Consider the following 19845-nt stretch of genomic DNA (forward strand, 5'->3'; position numbering starts at 1 on the left):
TCTACTGTTTAAGCTTTCAGATATGCTTACTCTCTATTGCTCGGTAGATCCTGGTTGCTGTACTCCAGTATACTGCAGTGCGCTGCTCTGTGTGCCACATCTAAGACTCAGTATTGTGTACGATTCTGGTCAATGTCTCAAAGATGTTAACTGTACAAACAGTGCTACAATGTTAAAATCTTATTTAATAAAGTGTTGTAGACAGAATGTCACAGTATGGTTTGCGCCAGCGGTGCTTATTGCAGCTACAGTTTTCAACCCTGTCATTTTCTGTAATTTCAAAGCTGCTGACTAACGATGAATGACATTTCCATCCTCTGCAGTGCGCGAAAAGTCTGAGAAGCAATTAGTCTTTCAGGTTCACCGTCTCCAGAACAGACCAGGTGTAAGAGGAGTAGGTGGTTTTATTCAAATCTAGCTAAACGACAAGTGTCCAAAGTGGCCTACAAACTGTGCCAACAAGCAAAGAGAAATAAGAGAGAGATTTGCCTGCACTGTCATGGTGTAAATCCATCATATAAAAGAGAGAGTGAGAGAGAGGAGCAGGCTGCTGATGAATGTGAAACTAAAGTTTTACATAAAATCAAGGTCAAAGAGTAGAGCAGGAATTCTAAATGGTCTTTTATGTTTTGTTTTGGCACTGTTTAAACTACTTTTTCCCTGTTTTATTAGTATTTTATTTATGTTATCAATTCTACTTGGATTTGTTCAAACTGTTGTATGGCACTTTGGCCAGCTTGTTGAGTTTAAGTGTAATTTATATATAAATTGGACTTGATTTAATCATATTATTATTTAGCTCCATTTTAGCTGCTTTTATTTATTTCCAGTTATTTTTTTTATATAGAAACAGACATTAGAAACAAAATATACTATATTTTAGTCTAGACTGAATAGAAACAGTACTTTTTTCATTCCTGCTCCAGCTGTTTTTCACCCCTTCTCCAGCTGGAAACTGTTAAAGGGCTCATATGGAAAACTGAATTTTCCTTGCTTATTTGAAATGTAAGAGTTAAACATTGAATGTAAACACTTAAAATTTCAATTCTCTCCCCAGTCCATACAGTTCATATATGAAAATTAAGCTTAAGTCTTAAGTCTTTTTAAATTTAATGTTTTCATGATGTCACAAAAGCCACTTTATTAACATATATCTATCTATTCAGCTTACAGCAGTTTCGCCCTGCCCATTCACAATGAAAAAGTGTTTCTGTCAAAACTGCTCTCTGATGAAGGCACATTACAGGGAAGCCAATCAGAACTAAAGTAATTTATGTGCATCAGTCTTAAAGGCAATAGTAACAGCCTAATTAACTCTAAGAAACAAAGACTACTAGAATTAAGTCTGTTTTTAATATATAAATACAAGCATTACATAATATATAATATAAAAAATAAAGCTTTTACTTTGAAAGTTGATATTTTATAAAACTTACTGTTTATGCTTTTCGTTTTTTCTGTTATCCAATTATTCCATGCAAGACAGCACAACCCATCCATCCATTTTCTAAGCCGCTTCTCCGTCAGGGTCGCGGGGGGGAGCTGGAGCCTATCCCAGCAGTCTTCGGGCGGAAGGCAGGATACACCCTGGACAGGTCGCCAGTCCATCGCAGGGCAGACACACAGACACAGACAGTCACTCACACACTCACACCTAGGGACAATTTAGCACACCCAATTGGCCTGACTGCATGTCTTTTGACTGTGGGAGGAAACCGGAGAACCCGGAGGAAACCCACGCAGACACGGGGAGAACATGCAAACTCCACACAGAGAGGACCCTGGTCACCCGGCCGGGGAATCGAACCCAGGCCCTCCTTGCTGTGAGGCGACAGCGCTACCCACCACGCCACCGTGCCGCCCACAGACAGCACAACCCCCTACCCCAAACCCTAATCTCTCTCTAGCCAGAGTACCTCACAGATTGCAGCCTGCATACACATATTTAACTTCACGGAGTGTTTCGCACTGCAGAAAAAGGGCATAGGGCATGTTGGCAGTCTTAAAGATACAAAAAACTAAAATCAGACCATTCATTTTATCATTTTATCAGCCCTTGAACACAACAGTATATGTTTGCATAATCTGATGCAAAATAAATGGTTGCATATTTTCCACTTCACATTAAAGTGCAGTCGTGGCAGTACATTGGGGCAGTCGTGGGCTGGAGGTTAGGGATCTGGCCCTGTGACCGGAAGGTCGCCGGTTCAAACCCCAGTGCCAACAGTCCATGACTGAGGTGTCCTTGAGCAAGACACCTAACCCCCAATTGCTCCCCGGGCGCCATGGATAGGGCTGCCCACCGCTCCGGGCAAATGTGCTCACTGCCCCCTAGTGTGTGTGTGGTGTTTCACTTGCATGGATGGGTTAAATGTGGAGATGGAATTTCCCCGGTTGTGGGATCAAAACAGTATCACTTAAACTTAAACATTCAGAAATGACCAGAGCTGTTATGATTTGTTTTATTACATTGTTATTTTGTTTACCCTAATCATTTACCTTTCTGTATTAAGTAAATGCTTTGCACCATTAGCTTGGAAATTTACAAAACAGTCAATTTCACGACAAAAATATTGTTACCTTCTGAGTTGTACATAAGATAGGACAGTAATGTTACCAATCAGCCTGATTTTAGCCACAGAGTTCAATGAGGATTTAGTTGACCTGCGTGATTCCACCCGTACTGGGGAGATGGTTTAAAACAGGTTAAAATCACACAGTATAGGTCTGTTGGAAGTATGCCAAGGCAGAATATTTGAAACAACTGATGGCTTTGTGTCCAATGGTTATGGACTCAGTAATACTTCTCTGTGTGATTAGGGTCTCCTTGTAAGGAATGTTGGTATCAGTGATTTTTTATGAGTACAAGTAAATGAGCATACAGACGCATCCCTACATATTATATATTCTTCAATTCCCAATATTTTTGGCAAGATGGCAAGATGGCACTGCGAGTGGCAGCCTCAGCACAGATCTAATAGTTTCTTTGTTTTTGTTTTTTTTCTGTGTGTTCAGTTACTCAAACCCAATGCTACACCAGGAATAAACTGCTCAGTACACTCAAAGTCAGTACACTCAAGATAGTTTTTCACCAGTTTCCAGAACCCAACCTTGTGAAGAAATGTACCAACAAAAACCTTCTGCACTCACAACAATAACAAGCCATGGTTCACAGCCAATCTATGACAGCTTCATTAAGCCAAGGCAGATGCCTACAGAAGTTGAGATTGGGCCCTGTACAAACAGGCCAGAAACTCAATGACAAAGGAGATCAGAGTAGCTAAAAGAAGGTACACTGAAAAGCTGAAAAACATTTTTTTCAGCCCTGCATCAGTGTGGGTAGGCCTTGCAGACAATACAAACTCCAGAAGACTGGCCCCCTAAACTCTCCCAGCTCACTCAGTTTCCCTGGCCAAAGACCTGGCTGATGACCTGTGAATGAATTCTATTGCAGGAGACAAATTCACACCCCTCAATCTTTACAGCTCAACATCATCAGCCTCCATCACACCTCAGGCAACCCCCCTCTCTTCCTTCCTACACAGGTTGCACTCAATATTTGTGAAGTGGATGTGAGCTGGCTATTACAAAGACAGAAATCCAAAAAAGTAGCAGGTCCAGATAGTGTTGCCCTCTCCTGTCTTAAAGCCTCTGCTGACCAACTGGCTTCAATCTTCATACAGATGTTCAACACATCCCTGGTGCTGTGTGAAGCCCCCTCCTGCTTCATTATCCCAGTCCTCAAGAAATGGTCCCTCCATCATAGGACTGGAAGGCTACAGGCCTGTCGTTCTGACATATGTGGTCATGGCATCCTGTGAACAACTGGTGTTGGCCCACCTGAAGGATGTCACAGGACATCTGCTGGAACCCTTGCATTTTGCCTAACAGGCGAACAGGTCAATAAATGATGCAGTCAACATGAGACTGTGCTTTATCCTGCAACACCAACCGCCCGGGAAAACATGCAAGGATCCTGTTTGTGAACATCTCATTCTCTACTCCAAACTCTCGCAGCACACTGTATCCCCTCTACCATTTGTCAGCGGATCACCAGCTTCCTGACACACAGTAAACAACAGGTGCGGTTTGTGGAAATCATTTTTGGTATACGGACAGTCAGTACTGGTGCTCCTTAAGGAAGTGTGCTCTCCCCATTGCTCTTCTCTCTCTACACCAATGACTGCACCTCTAAGGATCTGTTAAACTCCTCAAGTTTGCAGATGACACTACAGTCATCCAGCATGGCTATGAGTCTGCATATCAGCAGGAGGTTGAACAGCTGTGCAGTCAAAACAACTTGGAACTGAACACTCTCAAAACTGTGGAGATGACTGTAGACTTTTGGAGACACCCCTCAGCACTCTTCCCTCTCACAAAATCCAAGAGCCCTGTGTCAACTGTGGAGACCTTAAATTTTCTGGGAACTACCATTTCCCCAAGACCTGAAGTGGGAGACCCACAACAACTCCATCCTTAAAAAAGCCCAGCAGAGGATGTACTGTCTGTGACAGACAGGCACAAGGAAGTTGGGTCTGCCACAGGAGCTGTTGAGCCAGTTCTACACTGCAGTCATCAAATCTGTCTTGTGCATATGCATCCCAGTTTGGTTTGGAGCAGCCACTTAACAGGATAGGAACAGACTGCAACAAACAGTAAAGTCAGCTGAAAAAATGATTGGTGCTTCCATGCCCACCATCCAGGACCTGTGCTCCTTAAGAACCAATAAACGGTCAAAATTATTCCTCACACAGCCTTTTTTCCAACTCCTGCCCTCTGGTAGGTGCTACAGAACCCTGTATCCCACAACTGTCAGACAAAAGAGCAGTTTCTTTATGTGATCACCCTCATAAGAACAGTAATACCATCTGCTGGGCTATAACTACTCCCGTTTTTTCTCTAGATAGTAATTACACCCTGTTTCAGACTCAACTGTGCACCATAATTTAATTCTCATACACGATGAAGATTACTGCTGTTTGCATTACTCTACAAACTTGTATACTGCTTGTCCCTACATAATCTTTATGTTGCTCGTATATTGTGCATTGTAAATAATATGTATATTGTGTGTATATTTCTTGTCCTTACATAGTCTGCATATTGCTTGTACACTGTGTATACTGTGTATATTGTATATTGTACAATGTTTACCGTCTGTAAATTATTCGTCCATTGCTTGTATGCTGCATTTAATACTACATAGACACCAACGGCTAGAACCAAATTCTGTGTTTGTGTCAACAAATTTGGCCAATAAATCTGATTCTGCTATCAACAGTATATCACACCATGGTGCAAAAAACACAGTACATATTATTTCATGAAATTTGTGTATCATTACACCCCTAGAAAGAACCATGCAACCTCATTTGTCTACATATGAGTAACTACTGTTTTCCATGGAGATGTTTCCACATTTGCATCTCTTTTCCATTTTTGTTCATTTGTATGCTCTACTCAGCAAACGACCATTTAAATCACAGGGGGCTACTTTAAGCAAAGAAAGAAAACTGCATCAATAACTCATCTGTTATCGAGCATGAGTTTCACTAGAAGAGCTCCACATGCACGTGCACACACTCCTCCACTGCGGTGGAGCATTTTAAAGCCTTCCATTCCGCTCACGTCTGAATGGGTCGTTGCTGGAGGCTGAGGGAGTGTATGGAGTGTGTTGCAGATGCTTGCAGTGCTCTTCTTAAGGAATTGCCCGCAATGAACTGTCTGTACAGCAAAAGATAGATGACAGGGATTCTCCTGTTTCTTTTTTTTACTCCTCCTCCTTCCACTCTCTCTTAACATCATCCCTCCCTGTGTCACCATTCACCATGTTATGCTCACATCAGCATTCCTATCAAGTTCCCTCCACACGACTTTGTGACCAAACACAAGCCTTTTTATTAATCAGCTCAGCCTAATGCAAGAACGTAAATTATAAGACAATGCATGCATCATAACTGCTGTCACTTAACGTTGTTTTTTTCCCACAAGCAAACTGCATATCATCACTATCGTAAAAGAAAACTGTTAGCTTCAAAACAATGATGTCATAAATTAACCTAACATCAAATTACCATTTTTCATTTCATTTATCATTTCTGGCTTTTTTTTTACCCTGAAATAAGCCAATTTGGTCAATTTCTATTGGTCCACTCATTATAAAAAAGGGAATTTACAACCATTTCTATAGCTTGATTATATGATGAGATATGTCATGAAATAGATCATTCTAGACCATTTCTACTCGTCCAATTAGCAAGTAATTTTCAATCATTTTTATCGGTCCATTTGTCATGGAACAAGCTATTTGGACAGCTTTCTATTGATGCACCCACCATCAAATTAGTCATTTTGGACCATTTCTATTGGCCCATTCCTTTTAAAATAAGAAAGGTTCTACCATTTCTGCTGGCTTATTCCTCATGAAAAATGTCTCATTTAGACCAATTCATCATAAAACAAGTCATTTTTGGCCATTTCTATTGGTCCATTTGTGATTGAATAAGTAATCTGGAACATTGCTATTGGTTCATTCATCACAAAATAAATAATGAGGACCACTTCTGTTGGTCCATTCATCAAAAAGTCATTTCTACTGGTCCATGCATCACAAAATGTTCTCATAATATAAAGAGCGGCTGATTTTCAAAAAAAAAAAAATAGAGTTATGAGGTGATCGTACAAACAGCAACAAACAACTATTAGGACAGCAACCGAAATTACAGAACATTTCCCTCATTCTGTTTCTCATTTAATCAGATTAAGTTTAAAGTGACCCACTAAAGCCACCTATGTTACACACAAGACACAGTAAACTGTATCCACTGCACAGTCACAGGCACAGAAATATGAGAAGAAAAGACAGAGAAGAAGAGCGCAAGACGGATACATACAGTCAGGCTTCGTCCCACAGTGGAGAGAGAGCGCGCGATCATCCAGCCACAGAGGGACTCCACATGCACATGCACACACACAGGCACGATCCCACTGCTGCTGCTGCTCTGGCTGCTGAGTCTGCCTCTGCTTTACTGTCCTATATGAGCGGGAGCCTGCCTCACACTGTCTCACACACACACACACCCGTATGCACAGGACGCCTAGCAACCAGCTGTCAGAGGGAGGTTCTCTGGTGAACTTCTCAGATATCCCACCTCAGCACACGCCAGCAGCTCACATACAGCAGTCGGCCACATGTCACACATACGCACACACATGAGCTCTGCCATGTAATAGCAGGAAGTGCCATATTGCAGTTACCGGTATATAGGTACGTGATGTAATAAATTGCAATATGTACAAAACACATTTGTAAATAATGTAACATGGAAAAAACATTGTATTGGTTTGAGGGCTCATTTGCATATTACAGCCTTGTGTAAAATCACCATTACAAAGCCCAATACTACAGGAACAATTAACAAACAGTATACACAGAGCTGCCATTATTGGGCTTTTCATCAGGTTCAATTACTATACACAGCGCAATAGTAAGATCCTTTATATATTTCCAGTCAAAACACCATTACAAAGCCCAATACTACAGGAACAATTAACAAACAGTATACACAGAGCTGCCATTATTGGGCTTTTCATCAGGTTCAATTACTATACACAGCGCAATAGTAAGATCCTTTATATATTTCCAGTCAAAACAGCTATTAAATACAAGTTATTCCTTTTCAGGAGATATTTTAGGAGATTAGATATTAGACAAGCCACCTGTATATGAAAGAAAAAAGATATCAATGTCTCTAACAATTATGCAAGACTTAATAGATCACCAAAACTGTCACCAGTAAATAAACAATATTTAAAGATTTCATCTTCTAGAGAGAGGAGAATATCAAGCTTCGCTCTTGTTTCAGATCTGAAAAAATCCACAGGTGTTTCTGTCCATCCTTCCACTGTGAGATGACAAATCAACACTATGAATCTGAAAGGATGTGCAGTTGTCAAGAGGCCGTTACTGAGAAACGGAAATAGATGAAAAAAAAAAAAGAAGAAAATCTGCAAACCAAAAAAGCAAGCTAGGGGTGTTTTTAGAGCAATAGACTCTTAGATTCCATACCTTAACATAACTGAATGTGTTTGGGAAGACTTGGATTGTGAGAAGCAAAAATGTAACCAACTTCTAAGTCTGAACTTTGGAGGAGTGGAAAAATATCCCTGCAGATTTCTTTTGAAAATTAAAAAAAAAAAATTAAGTTTTAAAGCAACACTATGTAACAATTGTACCTTAAAATAGCAGCAAAACACACAAACAGCTATGCATCTTCAGCTAGCTATCAGAAGAAGCTAGCTCAGTATTCCAGTACAGACATCATGGTAGAGGCTGTGAAGAGACTGAAGAAGACATTGTCAGAGGAAGCAAGGCAGAGAGAGACTGACTGAGCAAGAGACAAAAGTAAATTTCCGACTGGCTTTTATAGATTGACAAGAGCTAAAAGAAATAAAAGGATGCAAGACGGTCTCACAGCTAATGGGAAAACAACAAAAATCCAACAGCAGAGTGTGTAATCTGTGCCATCCCTGTCTCACAGAGCTTTGTAGTTTTTCCAGATGCCAAAATCATCTAACCTCAGTTCTGTTTCAGGCTAGCATGCAAAAAAAATTAATTCATGTCACATCAAAATGTCTGGTCAGTTTTTTTCAATCCCACACCAAATAAACCTTCAAATTTTGCAACCACCTCTAATAAAATCCAGTAATATTACTCTACCTTATAAGTCGGCATGGTTCTTTCTCTTCCGATGCTGTCTTTTACATTTTACATTTACATTTATGGCATTTGGCTGATGCTCTTATCCAGAGAGACTTACAATTTGATCTTTTTTTTTTTACACAAGTAATTTTCTGGTGGTGTTATGAATATCAACTCCTGTCAGAATCTGACTTCCCTTTGTGGGAAACGCATGATGCAGGCATACAGACGCTATAGCATTGATTTTTAATGCTGATATGTTGTTTTAGAAGTAGTCTTACTTGCGTCCTAATTTCTAGCATATCTAATGTATTTGGAAAATGATGTCAGTGTGCAGCTAACAATGGTGGATTTGAACAATTTATGGCAGGTCTAGATCAACTACAGACATCTGAATGTTGTAACAGGTAACCCAGAAACATTTTCTTTTACATTTATGTTTTCTAGTAACTTCTTCAGTGAGGATTTGAACTTATTATCTTTGTCTGGCTTCACTTACATTCTGAATAGCAGTAGAGTGAGAGGAGGTGAGGCTGCTGCTTCATGTGGAGAGCCAACAGAGGTCCTGTGCTTAGAAACTGATGCCTTATGAAGGCCAAAAGGAACAGTAACACATACTGTGCTTAGAAAAAGTAGAACTGCAGTCTTTAACTGTTCAGCTATACAACTATAATGTACAACTATAATGTGTATCAACAAAGTAGGGGTATTTCTCTCTTTCTATGTACCCAGCTCTGCTTTCTCCCTACCTGCTATTTCTCCTCCCTTTTACTTCTCATTCCTTGCTTTTCCCCTTATCTTTCTATTCAGTTCCATAACTTGCACCCCATTTCACTTTACTCTTTTCCCATCAAACCTTTATATTCTATCAGAGGCAACACTGCCCTCACTTCAACTCATCTCCCAATCTTCTACCTCACCCCTCATTTACTGTCCTTTTTTCTCTTTTGGAACCCTATCACCCCATTGCTATTTCACTCATCTTATTCACTATTCCCTCTGTTTCCACCCCTCATCTCTGTGAAATATCACCTAGCTTGTGTCTTCCATTTCCTGGAGGACAAGAGGTGCTCAGCTCCGACACTGTCAGCATCTCTAAGAAGCTTTATATTTAGAAAACCCATTCAGAATCAGTTGAAGAAGGAGGAAATGAGAATCAAAAAAGGTAGTCTAATTTAAGTCAGAGCAACAGATCAACTATGGCAAGTTTCTCTTTAATATCTCAATAACTTACATAAAGCTCATGGTTCATAGTTTTTTATTTGATGTGCAAGAACAGTATCAGAGCTGATCAAGGCTTATTTTAATGCATTAGCAGCAGTGATCTGAAAGGTGACGTTATTGGACATTATGCACAACTTACATCACTCTGGCACATTGTCAGTTTAAATGAATGTCTGCAGTGTGGAACTGTTTTAAAGTGGAAAATGAGCACATTGTAATAACCAAATCTAAATTCCGCCATCCGAGTGTTATGCGAGCTGCCGTTTTATCAAAACGGTCGTAAAATTAGAGTGTACAGCTATTACACAGTAACACTGCATTTAAAGCAGAAAAAGGAATGGGTCATGAACTTTAAAGAAACTTGAATTACGAAAGCAGAATTATCCAAAAATATATTCACAAAAATGCAACTGATTTACTGCAGCATTGTTGCACCTTAATTGGATGGGTTATATTAACTTTAAAGTCAATGTGAATTGGAAATCATAATGTATTTTCCTTCTTTATCATGAGGTACCTTATATTAATAAAAAAATATTGATTAAAAAATGGTGTCCCATGTCTTCATACCACAACAGATACACACAGAGTTTTAGTATATAGAGTTTTATTTTTGCTACACCCCTGCGTTTCAGAGCAGGAAGGGAGAATGTATTAATGGATGCATTCTCAAATATTTGCTACTGCTTTTTTCCTCTTTCTCCCTTCCTACTCCTTGTCTCCTACCCTAGAAAAACAAGGAGGCCTTGAGAAAAGGAGATGAGCAGGAGGAAGGGAGAGAACATGCAGAAATGAGGAAATGAAACATGATTCCTTTCAATGTCATTAAAGTTGACGTTGACTACTGATGAATTGAGCCTATCACAACGTTCGCTTGAAAGCATGGCCTAAGCTGCTACACAGAGCACGCCTGTGTGGTTCTCTACTCCATTTTTCACATTTTATTTTACACCAAGTACAAAATACACAAGCTATATATACCCAAATAAAACAGAAATTCAAGTATAGCTGGATTACTCTGTGGTTGTCCATTCTGCCTGGGTTACATTCACTGGTGTGTCCTTCCCTGGAAGCCCCTTTGGCGAGTATTTTAAGCAGCTCCTCTTGTCTCCACTGGTATTTGGACAGCCAGTAACACAAAAAGATATTTGGAAAGGTTTGGAAAAATCTGTTCCTATATAACAGAAATATTTACTATGCTTCTATTCACAGGGCTATTTATAGTGCCAGAACACCAGACAGCACATCTGACAGTATTTTAGAATTTTTATTTAATTTATAATTTGAAGTGTTCTAAAAGCAATCTAGCCAGTCATTTTAATGAATAGATTTAAGAAATATTACCCACAGCTCCTAATAGAAATCAGTAAAGTAATACCATCTAATCATTCACTGCTGTGTGTGGTGTGCGTCTACTTGCACAGTGTAAAGACCATTAAGCAAAATTACTCTTTGATCTTTCAGTCTGACAGTTTCCTTTTCTCATAATAAATAAGGGTAGTGCATTTCAGAACAAAAATGAATAAGAGAGTCTTGTAAATGGATGAGATGGAGAAATGGCAGCACTGGTGAAGGCTGAGGTAGAGGTTTTGCACAGAACACAGCGAAACCTTCAAAGATCACTCTGCTAGAACACCAGGTATATAATTCTAAAGATTGTAGAAAGAGGGACCCTGATTCAGGATGATATCCCACCTGAACTTTCTCACTTGAGTCCCAGCAGTGCGAAAAGTATGACTGATCCAGCATTGTTACTCTGATGTTCTTCATATGAGCCAGACTAGACTAGCAACCTCCACTCAACCCCAACAGTCAATCTCAATGAGGCATGCTTACATAAACCTATCAAACTTTCATCAGCTCAACACACAGACATGTGCAGGTGCCTTGGGTTCTATGTGACTTTAGTTACGATAACATAAACTGATGCCCTCTGAGTCATACACAAATAGAACGCAGGTACACAGCACTGATTCTGTAAATGAGTGCAGAGTTGTACACATGTAAAGAGGAAAGCAGATAACAGGATGGATCTTTTTGTCTCAGTGCAGCTGCTCATGCAGTGAATAATGAAACAGCTCTGAAGTGCAGAGGACTGGAGCAGAGTCACAGGCAGCATGACTACAGCTATGGCCTTATGCCTAGAGATAGAAAGAGGGAGAGAGAGAAACACTGTCCAGCTTATCCAGCAGCCTTTATAGTTTCTGACAATTTTGTTGAACTAAATCAATTAGCAACATCCTGACGAATATACATCAACATTAAGCCCATTTTGTGTCCTATTAAGTTATGCCTTTGAGGACTCAAATATATTCAAGGCACAATCAACAATTCTGGGTGAAGTTAGAAGGGGAGGGGCAAACAAGTATCCAAGTCTTAAATTACACTCAATCAAGCGTAGTGTCAAGCAAAGCTTACATTTTTTCCTTGACTGTAAAAATATGAACAATTCTGTGGCTTTTTTTTAATAAATAGCATTAAAACTTGTGTTCTAATGCTGCTACATTTGTGTTCAAAAACACAATTGTAGTTTAATTGTAAAATTGGAAAAAAAAATGTAAAATTGACAGACACCAGTGGACTACTAGCTAAAAATGTTCCTCCTCTAAGAAAAATAGCACCCAATTAGCACCTACCAGCATAAATATTTGCACCTTAGCAAACTACTTACACAGTAGCTTACAGTTCTAAATATAGCAGAGAGAGACAGAAACAAAAAGAGATAGCACACTAGCTAATCAGTTTAGCTGATTTCCATAAAATACAACAGGCACAAATCTATGCAAATTTAGTATAAAATATTAAAATACTTGTCGAGTTATCAGCTCTAAACAAGCTTCATGTTTGACTATCAGTGTTATTTCACTCACGATAGAATTTAACTTGGGACAACTAAGTTATCAGTGGAATATGAACATGGCTAAACTGATTGAAAAACATTACTAAACAAAGATTTTAAAAGATTAACATAAGACAAGAGATAAGATAAGCACAGTATTGTTGTACACATATTGCGCAAAACAATTAAATATAAATTTAAAACATCTAAACATAAGGCTAAAATATATAAAGTGCAGATTTAAGGAAAAAAGTATCAAAAATCTTTAATATAAAGGAAAAGGACTATAAAACTATATATTCTACACAGACAATAGACAAGTGAGGTAGCTGTTGGTTATTGCACATTCCTTGGATAGCTTATAGAGTCATGATATTGCACATGTTAAGAATTATTGCACAGAAAGAATACACATTATATATTGCACACTCGAGGACAAATGAATAATAAATAGAACAGAGGTGGAGTGGAGCACTGGAACAGTGTACAGTGTCCTATGCAGTCAGTGCCAGTAAAGAGTTGTAGTGTTGTTCAGTCACTTGAACACTGAGCACAGTGTTCTATAGAAAGTCCTTGTCAGTGTGTGTGTTTGGAAGTGTTCAGTTCCTGTATGGCTCTGGGGTAAAATCTGTTTTTAAGCCTGTTTGTCCGGGATAGGATAGACCTAAAGTGTTTACCAGAGGGCAGCAGGTCGAACAGATGATGTCCTGGGTGAAATGTGCCCTTCAGGATGTTGGCTGCCCTGCTGAGGCAGCGGGAGCTGAACAGGTCCTCCAGGCAGGGCAATGGGCAGCCGATGATCTTCTGGGCCGTGTTTATGACCCCCTACAGTGCTCTCCTCTCTGCCACTGAGCAGCTGCTGTACCACATTGAGATGCAGTATGTCAGCACACTCTCAATGGTGGAGCAGTAGTAGGACACCAGCAGCTTCTCCTGAAGGTTGTTTTTCCTGAGAATTCTCAGGAAGTAGAGTCTCTGCTGCGCCTTCTTGACCACTGCCATGGTGTTGGTGGTCCAGGGAAGATCCTCAGAAATGTGTGTTCCCAGGAATCTGAAGGAAGGGACTCTTTAAACACAGTCCCCATTGATGTACAGTGGTGTGAGGACTGCTCCTTTCCGTTGGAAGTCTATAAAGAGTTCTTTTGTTTTTGAGGAGTTCAGGGTGAGGTTATTTCCAGAACACCACTCAGCGAGCCCCTGGACTTCATCCCTGTAGGCGGTCTCATCTCCTCCACAGATAAGTCCAACCACTGTCGTGTCATCCGCAAACCTTATTATGGTGTTGGAGGAGTGGGTGGGGACACAGTCATAGGTGCACAGAGCATAGAGAAGCGGGCTGGTGCTGAGTTTGAGGGTGGAGGAATGATGGAGACCCAATCTTACAGACTGGTTGCAGTCGGTCCGAAAGTCTTTGATCCAGAGGCAGGTGGATTTTGAAAGTCCATCTCAAACTTACTTCTGTATCATCGCTGTTATCCCTTCACAGGTGCCAGTAACTCCAAAACAGTGTAATTTCTCACCTGACGATTACAACAAAGTTCGCAAACTGGATATTTTAAATGTGCAGCGGTTCAAAGTAAACTGCTACCAATGAGAAGTGCGAGATGAGCTTTGTTTACTTTTTCTCCATTTTTTGCTCACATAGCTACTGTCATACCATGCTCAGCTAACATGTGTGACAAACGTGCCTTAACGTAGTTTTACTTTAGAAATAGACATCTTGGTTTACCTTCAGTGCTGATTTGTTCAAGTGCTGATATCAACAGCTCCCACTTCCCACAGACGCTCAATCTCTATTGGCATCATCTGGTATTTTCCACAAGTAAACTCAATTCCTGTCATGCAAAGACGTGTAGGTATGTCCAGTGAGTCACTGGTGGGTCCATGATATCACATATTGTGCTGAGGTAAAAGTGGTTGCTGTTACTCACAATGGCTGTCCCATTGTTCACCTTAGCGAGGAACATTATTTTTCATTTGTTTTTATAGACTAAAGTAAGTTATACCATGTTATAATCCAAAAAGACGTGTCTGCATAAAATATGTGTTGGATGTGCCTGGATGTGTTTTGAGCGGGCAGAGACATTTCTGAACATTACAGAGTTCAGTGACAATCCAACCCCAGCATTTGTTAGCAATATTAGCCTAGCATCTTCCATCGTAAACTAGACAAGCAAAAGTCAGATATCAAACATGTTTCTATGACTCAATCTAGGGTACATGATAAATCATGTACATTTGTGCAAAACTATTCCTTTAAAAGATCTAAAATGAAAAACTAGTTAATTAAGTGTAAAAAAAACTAAAATAATATTGTTTTAAGGGTAATTTTAAGAATGAATATCAGAGTGCTCATTCAGAAACATCCATGAGTATCCAAAACTTGTAAAATGCTATAAAATGTAGCCTAGCATATATAATGTGTATAATGTATATATATACATATGTGTAATTTATACATGCATCTACATATATGTATACATGGATTTAGATACATATTGAACTAGACATATTTATGCACCTACAGGCAGCTGCACAGGTAGATGGATAGAAATCATGTTAGGCAAACAGTACTAAACGACAACACCAATATAAAAAAAGACCAGAAGAGGCGGAAATCTCCCACAGACACAGATTCACACAGCATCCGCCTTTCAGAGGGAATGGCAGCATGCAGCAGTGCCCCACTGCTCTGCCAGCATCCACAACCCATCTGTACTTATTAATCCACATGCAGCCTGTGGCTGGGCAGGGAAAGAGAGACCCTGAGAGACCCTGTCCCATAGCGGACAGCAGGACAGGGGACTTGACCCCCTTCTGCCAGCCTGTGAGCCACAGAGCGTGATGGCATTACTGCACTAAGACTTAACTATCAGGGCAGAGGTAGTTTTAGTATGATTGGAAATGAGAGCGGGGATTTATCATGGGGAAAATGTAAATCCCTTCTTCTGGTTCATTTGATTTACTTTTTGTTGATATCTACTGACATAACAGCACAATTGCATTTGGTAAAATATAGAAAATGTGATTGTGCTGTTATGTCAGTAGATCTCAACAAAGTGCTAATCTAGTTTTCAATCTGTGGCATAGAGGTGATTAATGTGTGGCACTTATGTCTGCAGTATAGTTAGCAATATGCATTACACTATGAGCATTACTCTCCATACATGACTGGGCAATTTGCTTCAGTCTCTGCAGATCATTTTCCTGCCATTTTGCTGTTTTTAACAATAAATGAAAGACCATAATTCTGATTCCTATTGGCATTCAGGTGCCTGTTATAATGTTGCATGATTGAAAACATTATTAGGGCCCAGAGGCAATAAATACAAGACACCTGAACATGAGGTGCTGTGTATTTGTGTATGTTGGTTTTCATACATTTTCAGGACAAAAATACCATGACGATATCAGAAATATAGAGAAAACAGGAGTAAACTACAACCTACAAAAAATTGAAGTTTTTTTGCAAATCTCACTTTTATTATGTAAAATAAGCAAACAAAACTAGATTTGCTTAAACTTTTATGCACACCCAATGGAACACAACAAAAACACAAACTATAGATGGATATCGGGTTAGAAAATGTGGATATCATTCTATTCAGAGCTAGAGAAGCATTTTACTACCAACTGGCAAGCTGATGTGAAACTGCAAAATTAAATCTTCAAAGCACTGATCCATATAATATAAACATTCAATTTGCATTACACATTGAACATGTGCCAAGCAGTTCCTCCATCGCTGTGGTCTGCTGCACACCCGACATGCATGTTTGCTGTTCAATTATGTCGCTGACCATCTCACATTTTTGCACATGTGAGTTTTCAAACATAAAAGCACCTTCCCAACCTGGTAATTCACTTCAAATTGTTAATATTTGTCAAAAAGGAAAATCAGGGTTAAAGGTAGAAGAAAATTCTATAGTGTATGGCTTCAGGGTTAGGCTTTGAAAATGTCTACTGCATATACGTAGTTAAATATATATAACACATATAGGACATTAGACCTATTATCACACACAGTCACATGCAAAAGTTTGAATATCCCAGATCAAACTACATGTTCGGAACATAATGAAATTTATCTTGATAAGACAATTAAGTCCATTATGTTGTGATCATGATATAAATAACTCATGATCTTGAGCAAACAACATTTGTTTTGCTGTGATAATGACACATATCACCATATCTTGAGAATGAAAAAACGAGTAAATAACATGCAAATCCATGGCCTTTTAAAGCTTCTATATGTTATGCTCTCTTTGTACTGTACTGAACATGCAATTGGCCAGTGTCCTTTAAAAACAGATGATATTCATAATACACTCAGAAAAAAAACCTGTGAAATAATTTAATCACAATTTAATATCACAATATCGCCAAATATTGTTTTATTTACACAGTTTCACCTAACAACAAATATTCTAATTGTGTGCATACCTTTATATTTACACAGTTCTGTTTATTTAAAATTGCCAGTTATGGCCAAGTGTGTTACCTTACCTGCATATTACAGCACATCACAACTACCTTTCTCTCTCTCTCCCTTTCTCTCTCTCTCACCCACACACACACACACACACACACACACACACACACACACACACACACACACACACTCATACCCGCCTGGCATTCCTTTGGTTCTGTCGTCTGGCACTTGCACCATCTGGCTCCTCATTAAGTCAGAGAGATCAGAGAGAAGCTGCCTGGTGTGGACAACACAGGAAACAGGATCCGCTTCAGGGGCACATACACAGACAAGCACCATCCACTATAAAGGTCCACGCCTCACAATCAGCCCCTATTAACAGCCTTTCCATCCAATTCACTTTTTGTGCTAGTGTGTTTTAACCTGAAAGGAAGTCTGTGGTAGTATTCACTTCAATACCAATGGCAAAAATTTGGATGTCTCAAACCAATGCAACTATTAAAATAAATAGACAATCATAAAGAAACAGACAGGTTTGGTTTAGAAGTGGAGTAAAAAGAGATTGCCCTGCAAATGGGAGGCTGACAATGAGACACACCTTGGTCAAATTACCTGTTTTGTTGATTTTAGCTTAACATGTCCTCTGCATGGAAATACATAATTTTCCAACATTTTCCTGTGGTACTGTAAAGTTAGGTGATACTTTTTTAATCCCACAAACAGGGAAATTCCACCTCCGCATTTAATCCATCCATGAAGTGAAACACCACATACACACTAGTGAACACACATACTAGGGGGCTAGTGAACACACATACTAGTGTCAGTGAGCAGCCCTATCCACGGCGTCCAGGGAGCAATTGGGGGTTAGGTGTCTTGCTTAAGGACACCTCAGTCATGGACTGTCAGAACTGGGGATCGAACCGGCAACCTTCTGGTCACAGGGCCAGTGCCCTAACCTCCAGCCCATGACTGCCCCAAGTTAAGACACCCACACTTATTATAAACCAAGCCCATTCTAAAAACTTTGCTCATATTCAATGCAATGTAATCTGTACACGGCTGTTCACCTCTCAGGAATCACAGCAGTCAACAAAAATCAACATGTTCTACATCAATTTCAATATAACTTGTTTGTCTTGATTGCTAACAATGATCATTTACATATAAACTGTATTTTGACCACAGCTCGAAAACAACACAAATTTTAACCCAACTTTAACCCTCATGAAACATGGCTCTCTTTGAATGCTTCAGTCCTAGTTTTGACTGGCCTATACAAATAAAATACTACATCTGTAATTTGGTTGAATGATGACCGTTATGTTTGGGAAGAGGAGGTATTCTCTCTGACAATATTCTGACCCTGAACCAACCCCCCACCCCTTAAATACATGAATCATGTGAATGACACATAAACATTCAAAAAAGACAACAAGTTTGCATGTATGGCACTTATTGTCACTTTGAAAAAAGCCTGTAAGTAACGCAGTGGAGTAACTTGATGAGTCTGCACATGTATGTAAACAGACCAGACAAGTATGCAGACTATAATAAATATGCAAAATAAAATAAACATTTAAATAAAGGACATAAAAATACAGAATAATTAATCAGTGAGTACGTATAAATATTACAAAAAATTCTGAGCATTTGTACAGTTTGCAAATATGCATTTAAAGGAGTTAGAGCCGCAGTAAGAGACATTTCCTGAAGTCTGTCTAAAGTGCAAGGTGTCCACTGTGGTTAATGAACACTACAGCTCTAGGGAAAAGAGTTTATTTGTCTGGTTGTGTCATCTTTGATGGCCCAGAGTCTTCTACAAGAGGAAGGTGGCTGGAAGAGGTGTTATCCAAGGTGAGAGTGGTCAGCTAAAATCTTGCCAGCACACTTCATGACCCTGCTTTTGTGTATCTCCTAAAGACTGTATCCAGTGCTCCTATCCACTGTCCTGATTATACACTGGAGTTTGTCTGTCTTTTGTGAGGTTAAGGAACTTACAGACCTGGCAAAGCATCACCAGAGAAGATACTCTAACTTTATAGTGTTTGTTTGATGTAAAATGTCATTCTATGCTTTAACTTCACAGTTACTGTTTAATTTCAAAATTTATTCCACATTGTGACATCATAGTAATTGTTTAATTTCAAATTTCATTCTGTATTTTAACTTCATATTATTATTTAATTTTAAAATGTAAAGGTTCATCCAAATGCACAGCACAATATATTCTGGTTCTCCCAGTCAAGAAAATAGTGCTGCAGTGACACATAGGGCTGATCAACACAATGCGACACTTTTATTGCACTGATCAAATAACTTTAGGATTTCAAAAGTATCAACAACAAAAAAAAACATTTCAGTACCTAAGCAACTGATCTTGTCAGCATCCATGTTTCTATAAGAAAGTTTGTCTCAAAATCTAGACTGCTGAATGTCTGTAAAAATCACACTGCATGGTATTACCATAAGTGATTAGACACCTGTTGCGGTCAGTACATACATCCAACATCCAGCACCTCACATTTGTTTCTGCTTTAAGCCACAACTGCTTTCAGTTTGTAATTTAAAGTACAAGTATTGTTCAGGAAACTTTTTGGACATTTTGAACAACACACAGCCCTAGTCATAAAGTGATTACAC

General features: G+C 39.3%; 1 protein-coding gene across 5 annotated transcripts in view; it reads right to left on the reverse strand.

Moving 5' to 3' along the window:
- Window positions 1-19845, reverse strand: part of mctp1a (multiple C2 domains, transmembrane 1a) — a 195878-nt gene that overhangs the window by 140502 nt on the left and 35531 nt on the right. Inside the window, exon 1 of one of the 5 annotated variants that reach the window (XM_017691129.2) lies at window positions 6894-7027. The exons of the other annotated variants lie outside the window; for them this stretch is intronic. Within the exon in view, the coding sequence (XP_017546618.1) occupies window positions 6894-6935 (42 nt within the window). The 5' untranslated portion in view covers window positions 6936-7027. Of the gene's footprint in view, window positions 1-6893; window positions 7028-19845 lie in introns of those variants that run through there. 5 annotated transcript variants of the gene reach the window in all.

Source organism: Pygocentrus nattereri, chromosome 20 (genome assembly GCF_015220715.1).
Source record: "Pygocentrus nattereri isolate fPygNat1 chromosome 20, fPygNat1.pri, whole genome shotgun sequence".
NCBI lineage: Eukaryota > Metazoa > Chordata > Actinopteri > Characiformes > Serrasalmidae > Pygocentrus > Pygocentrus nattereri.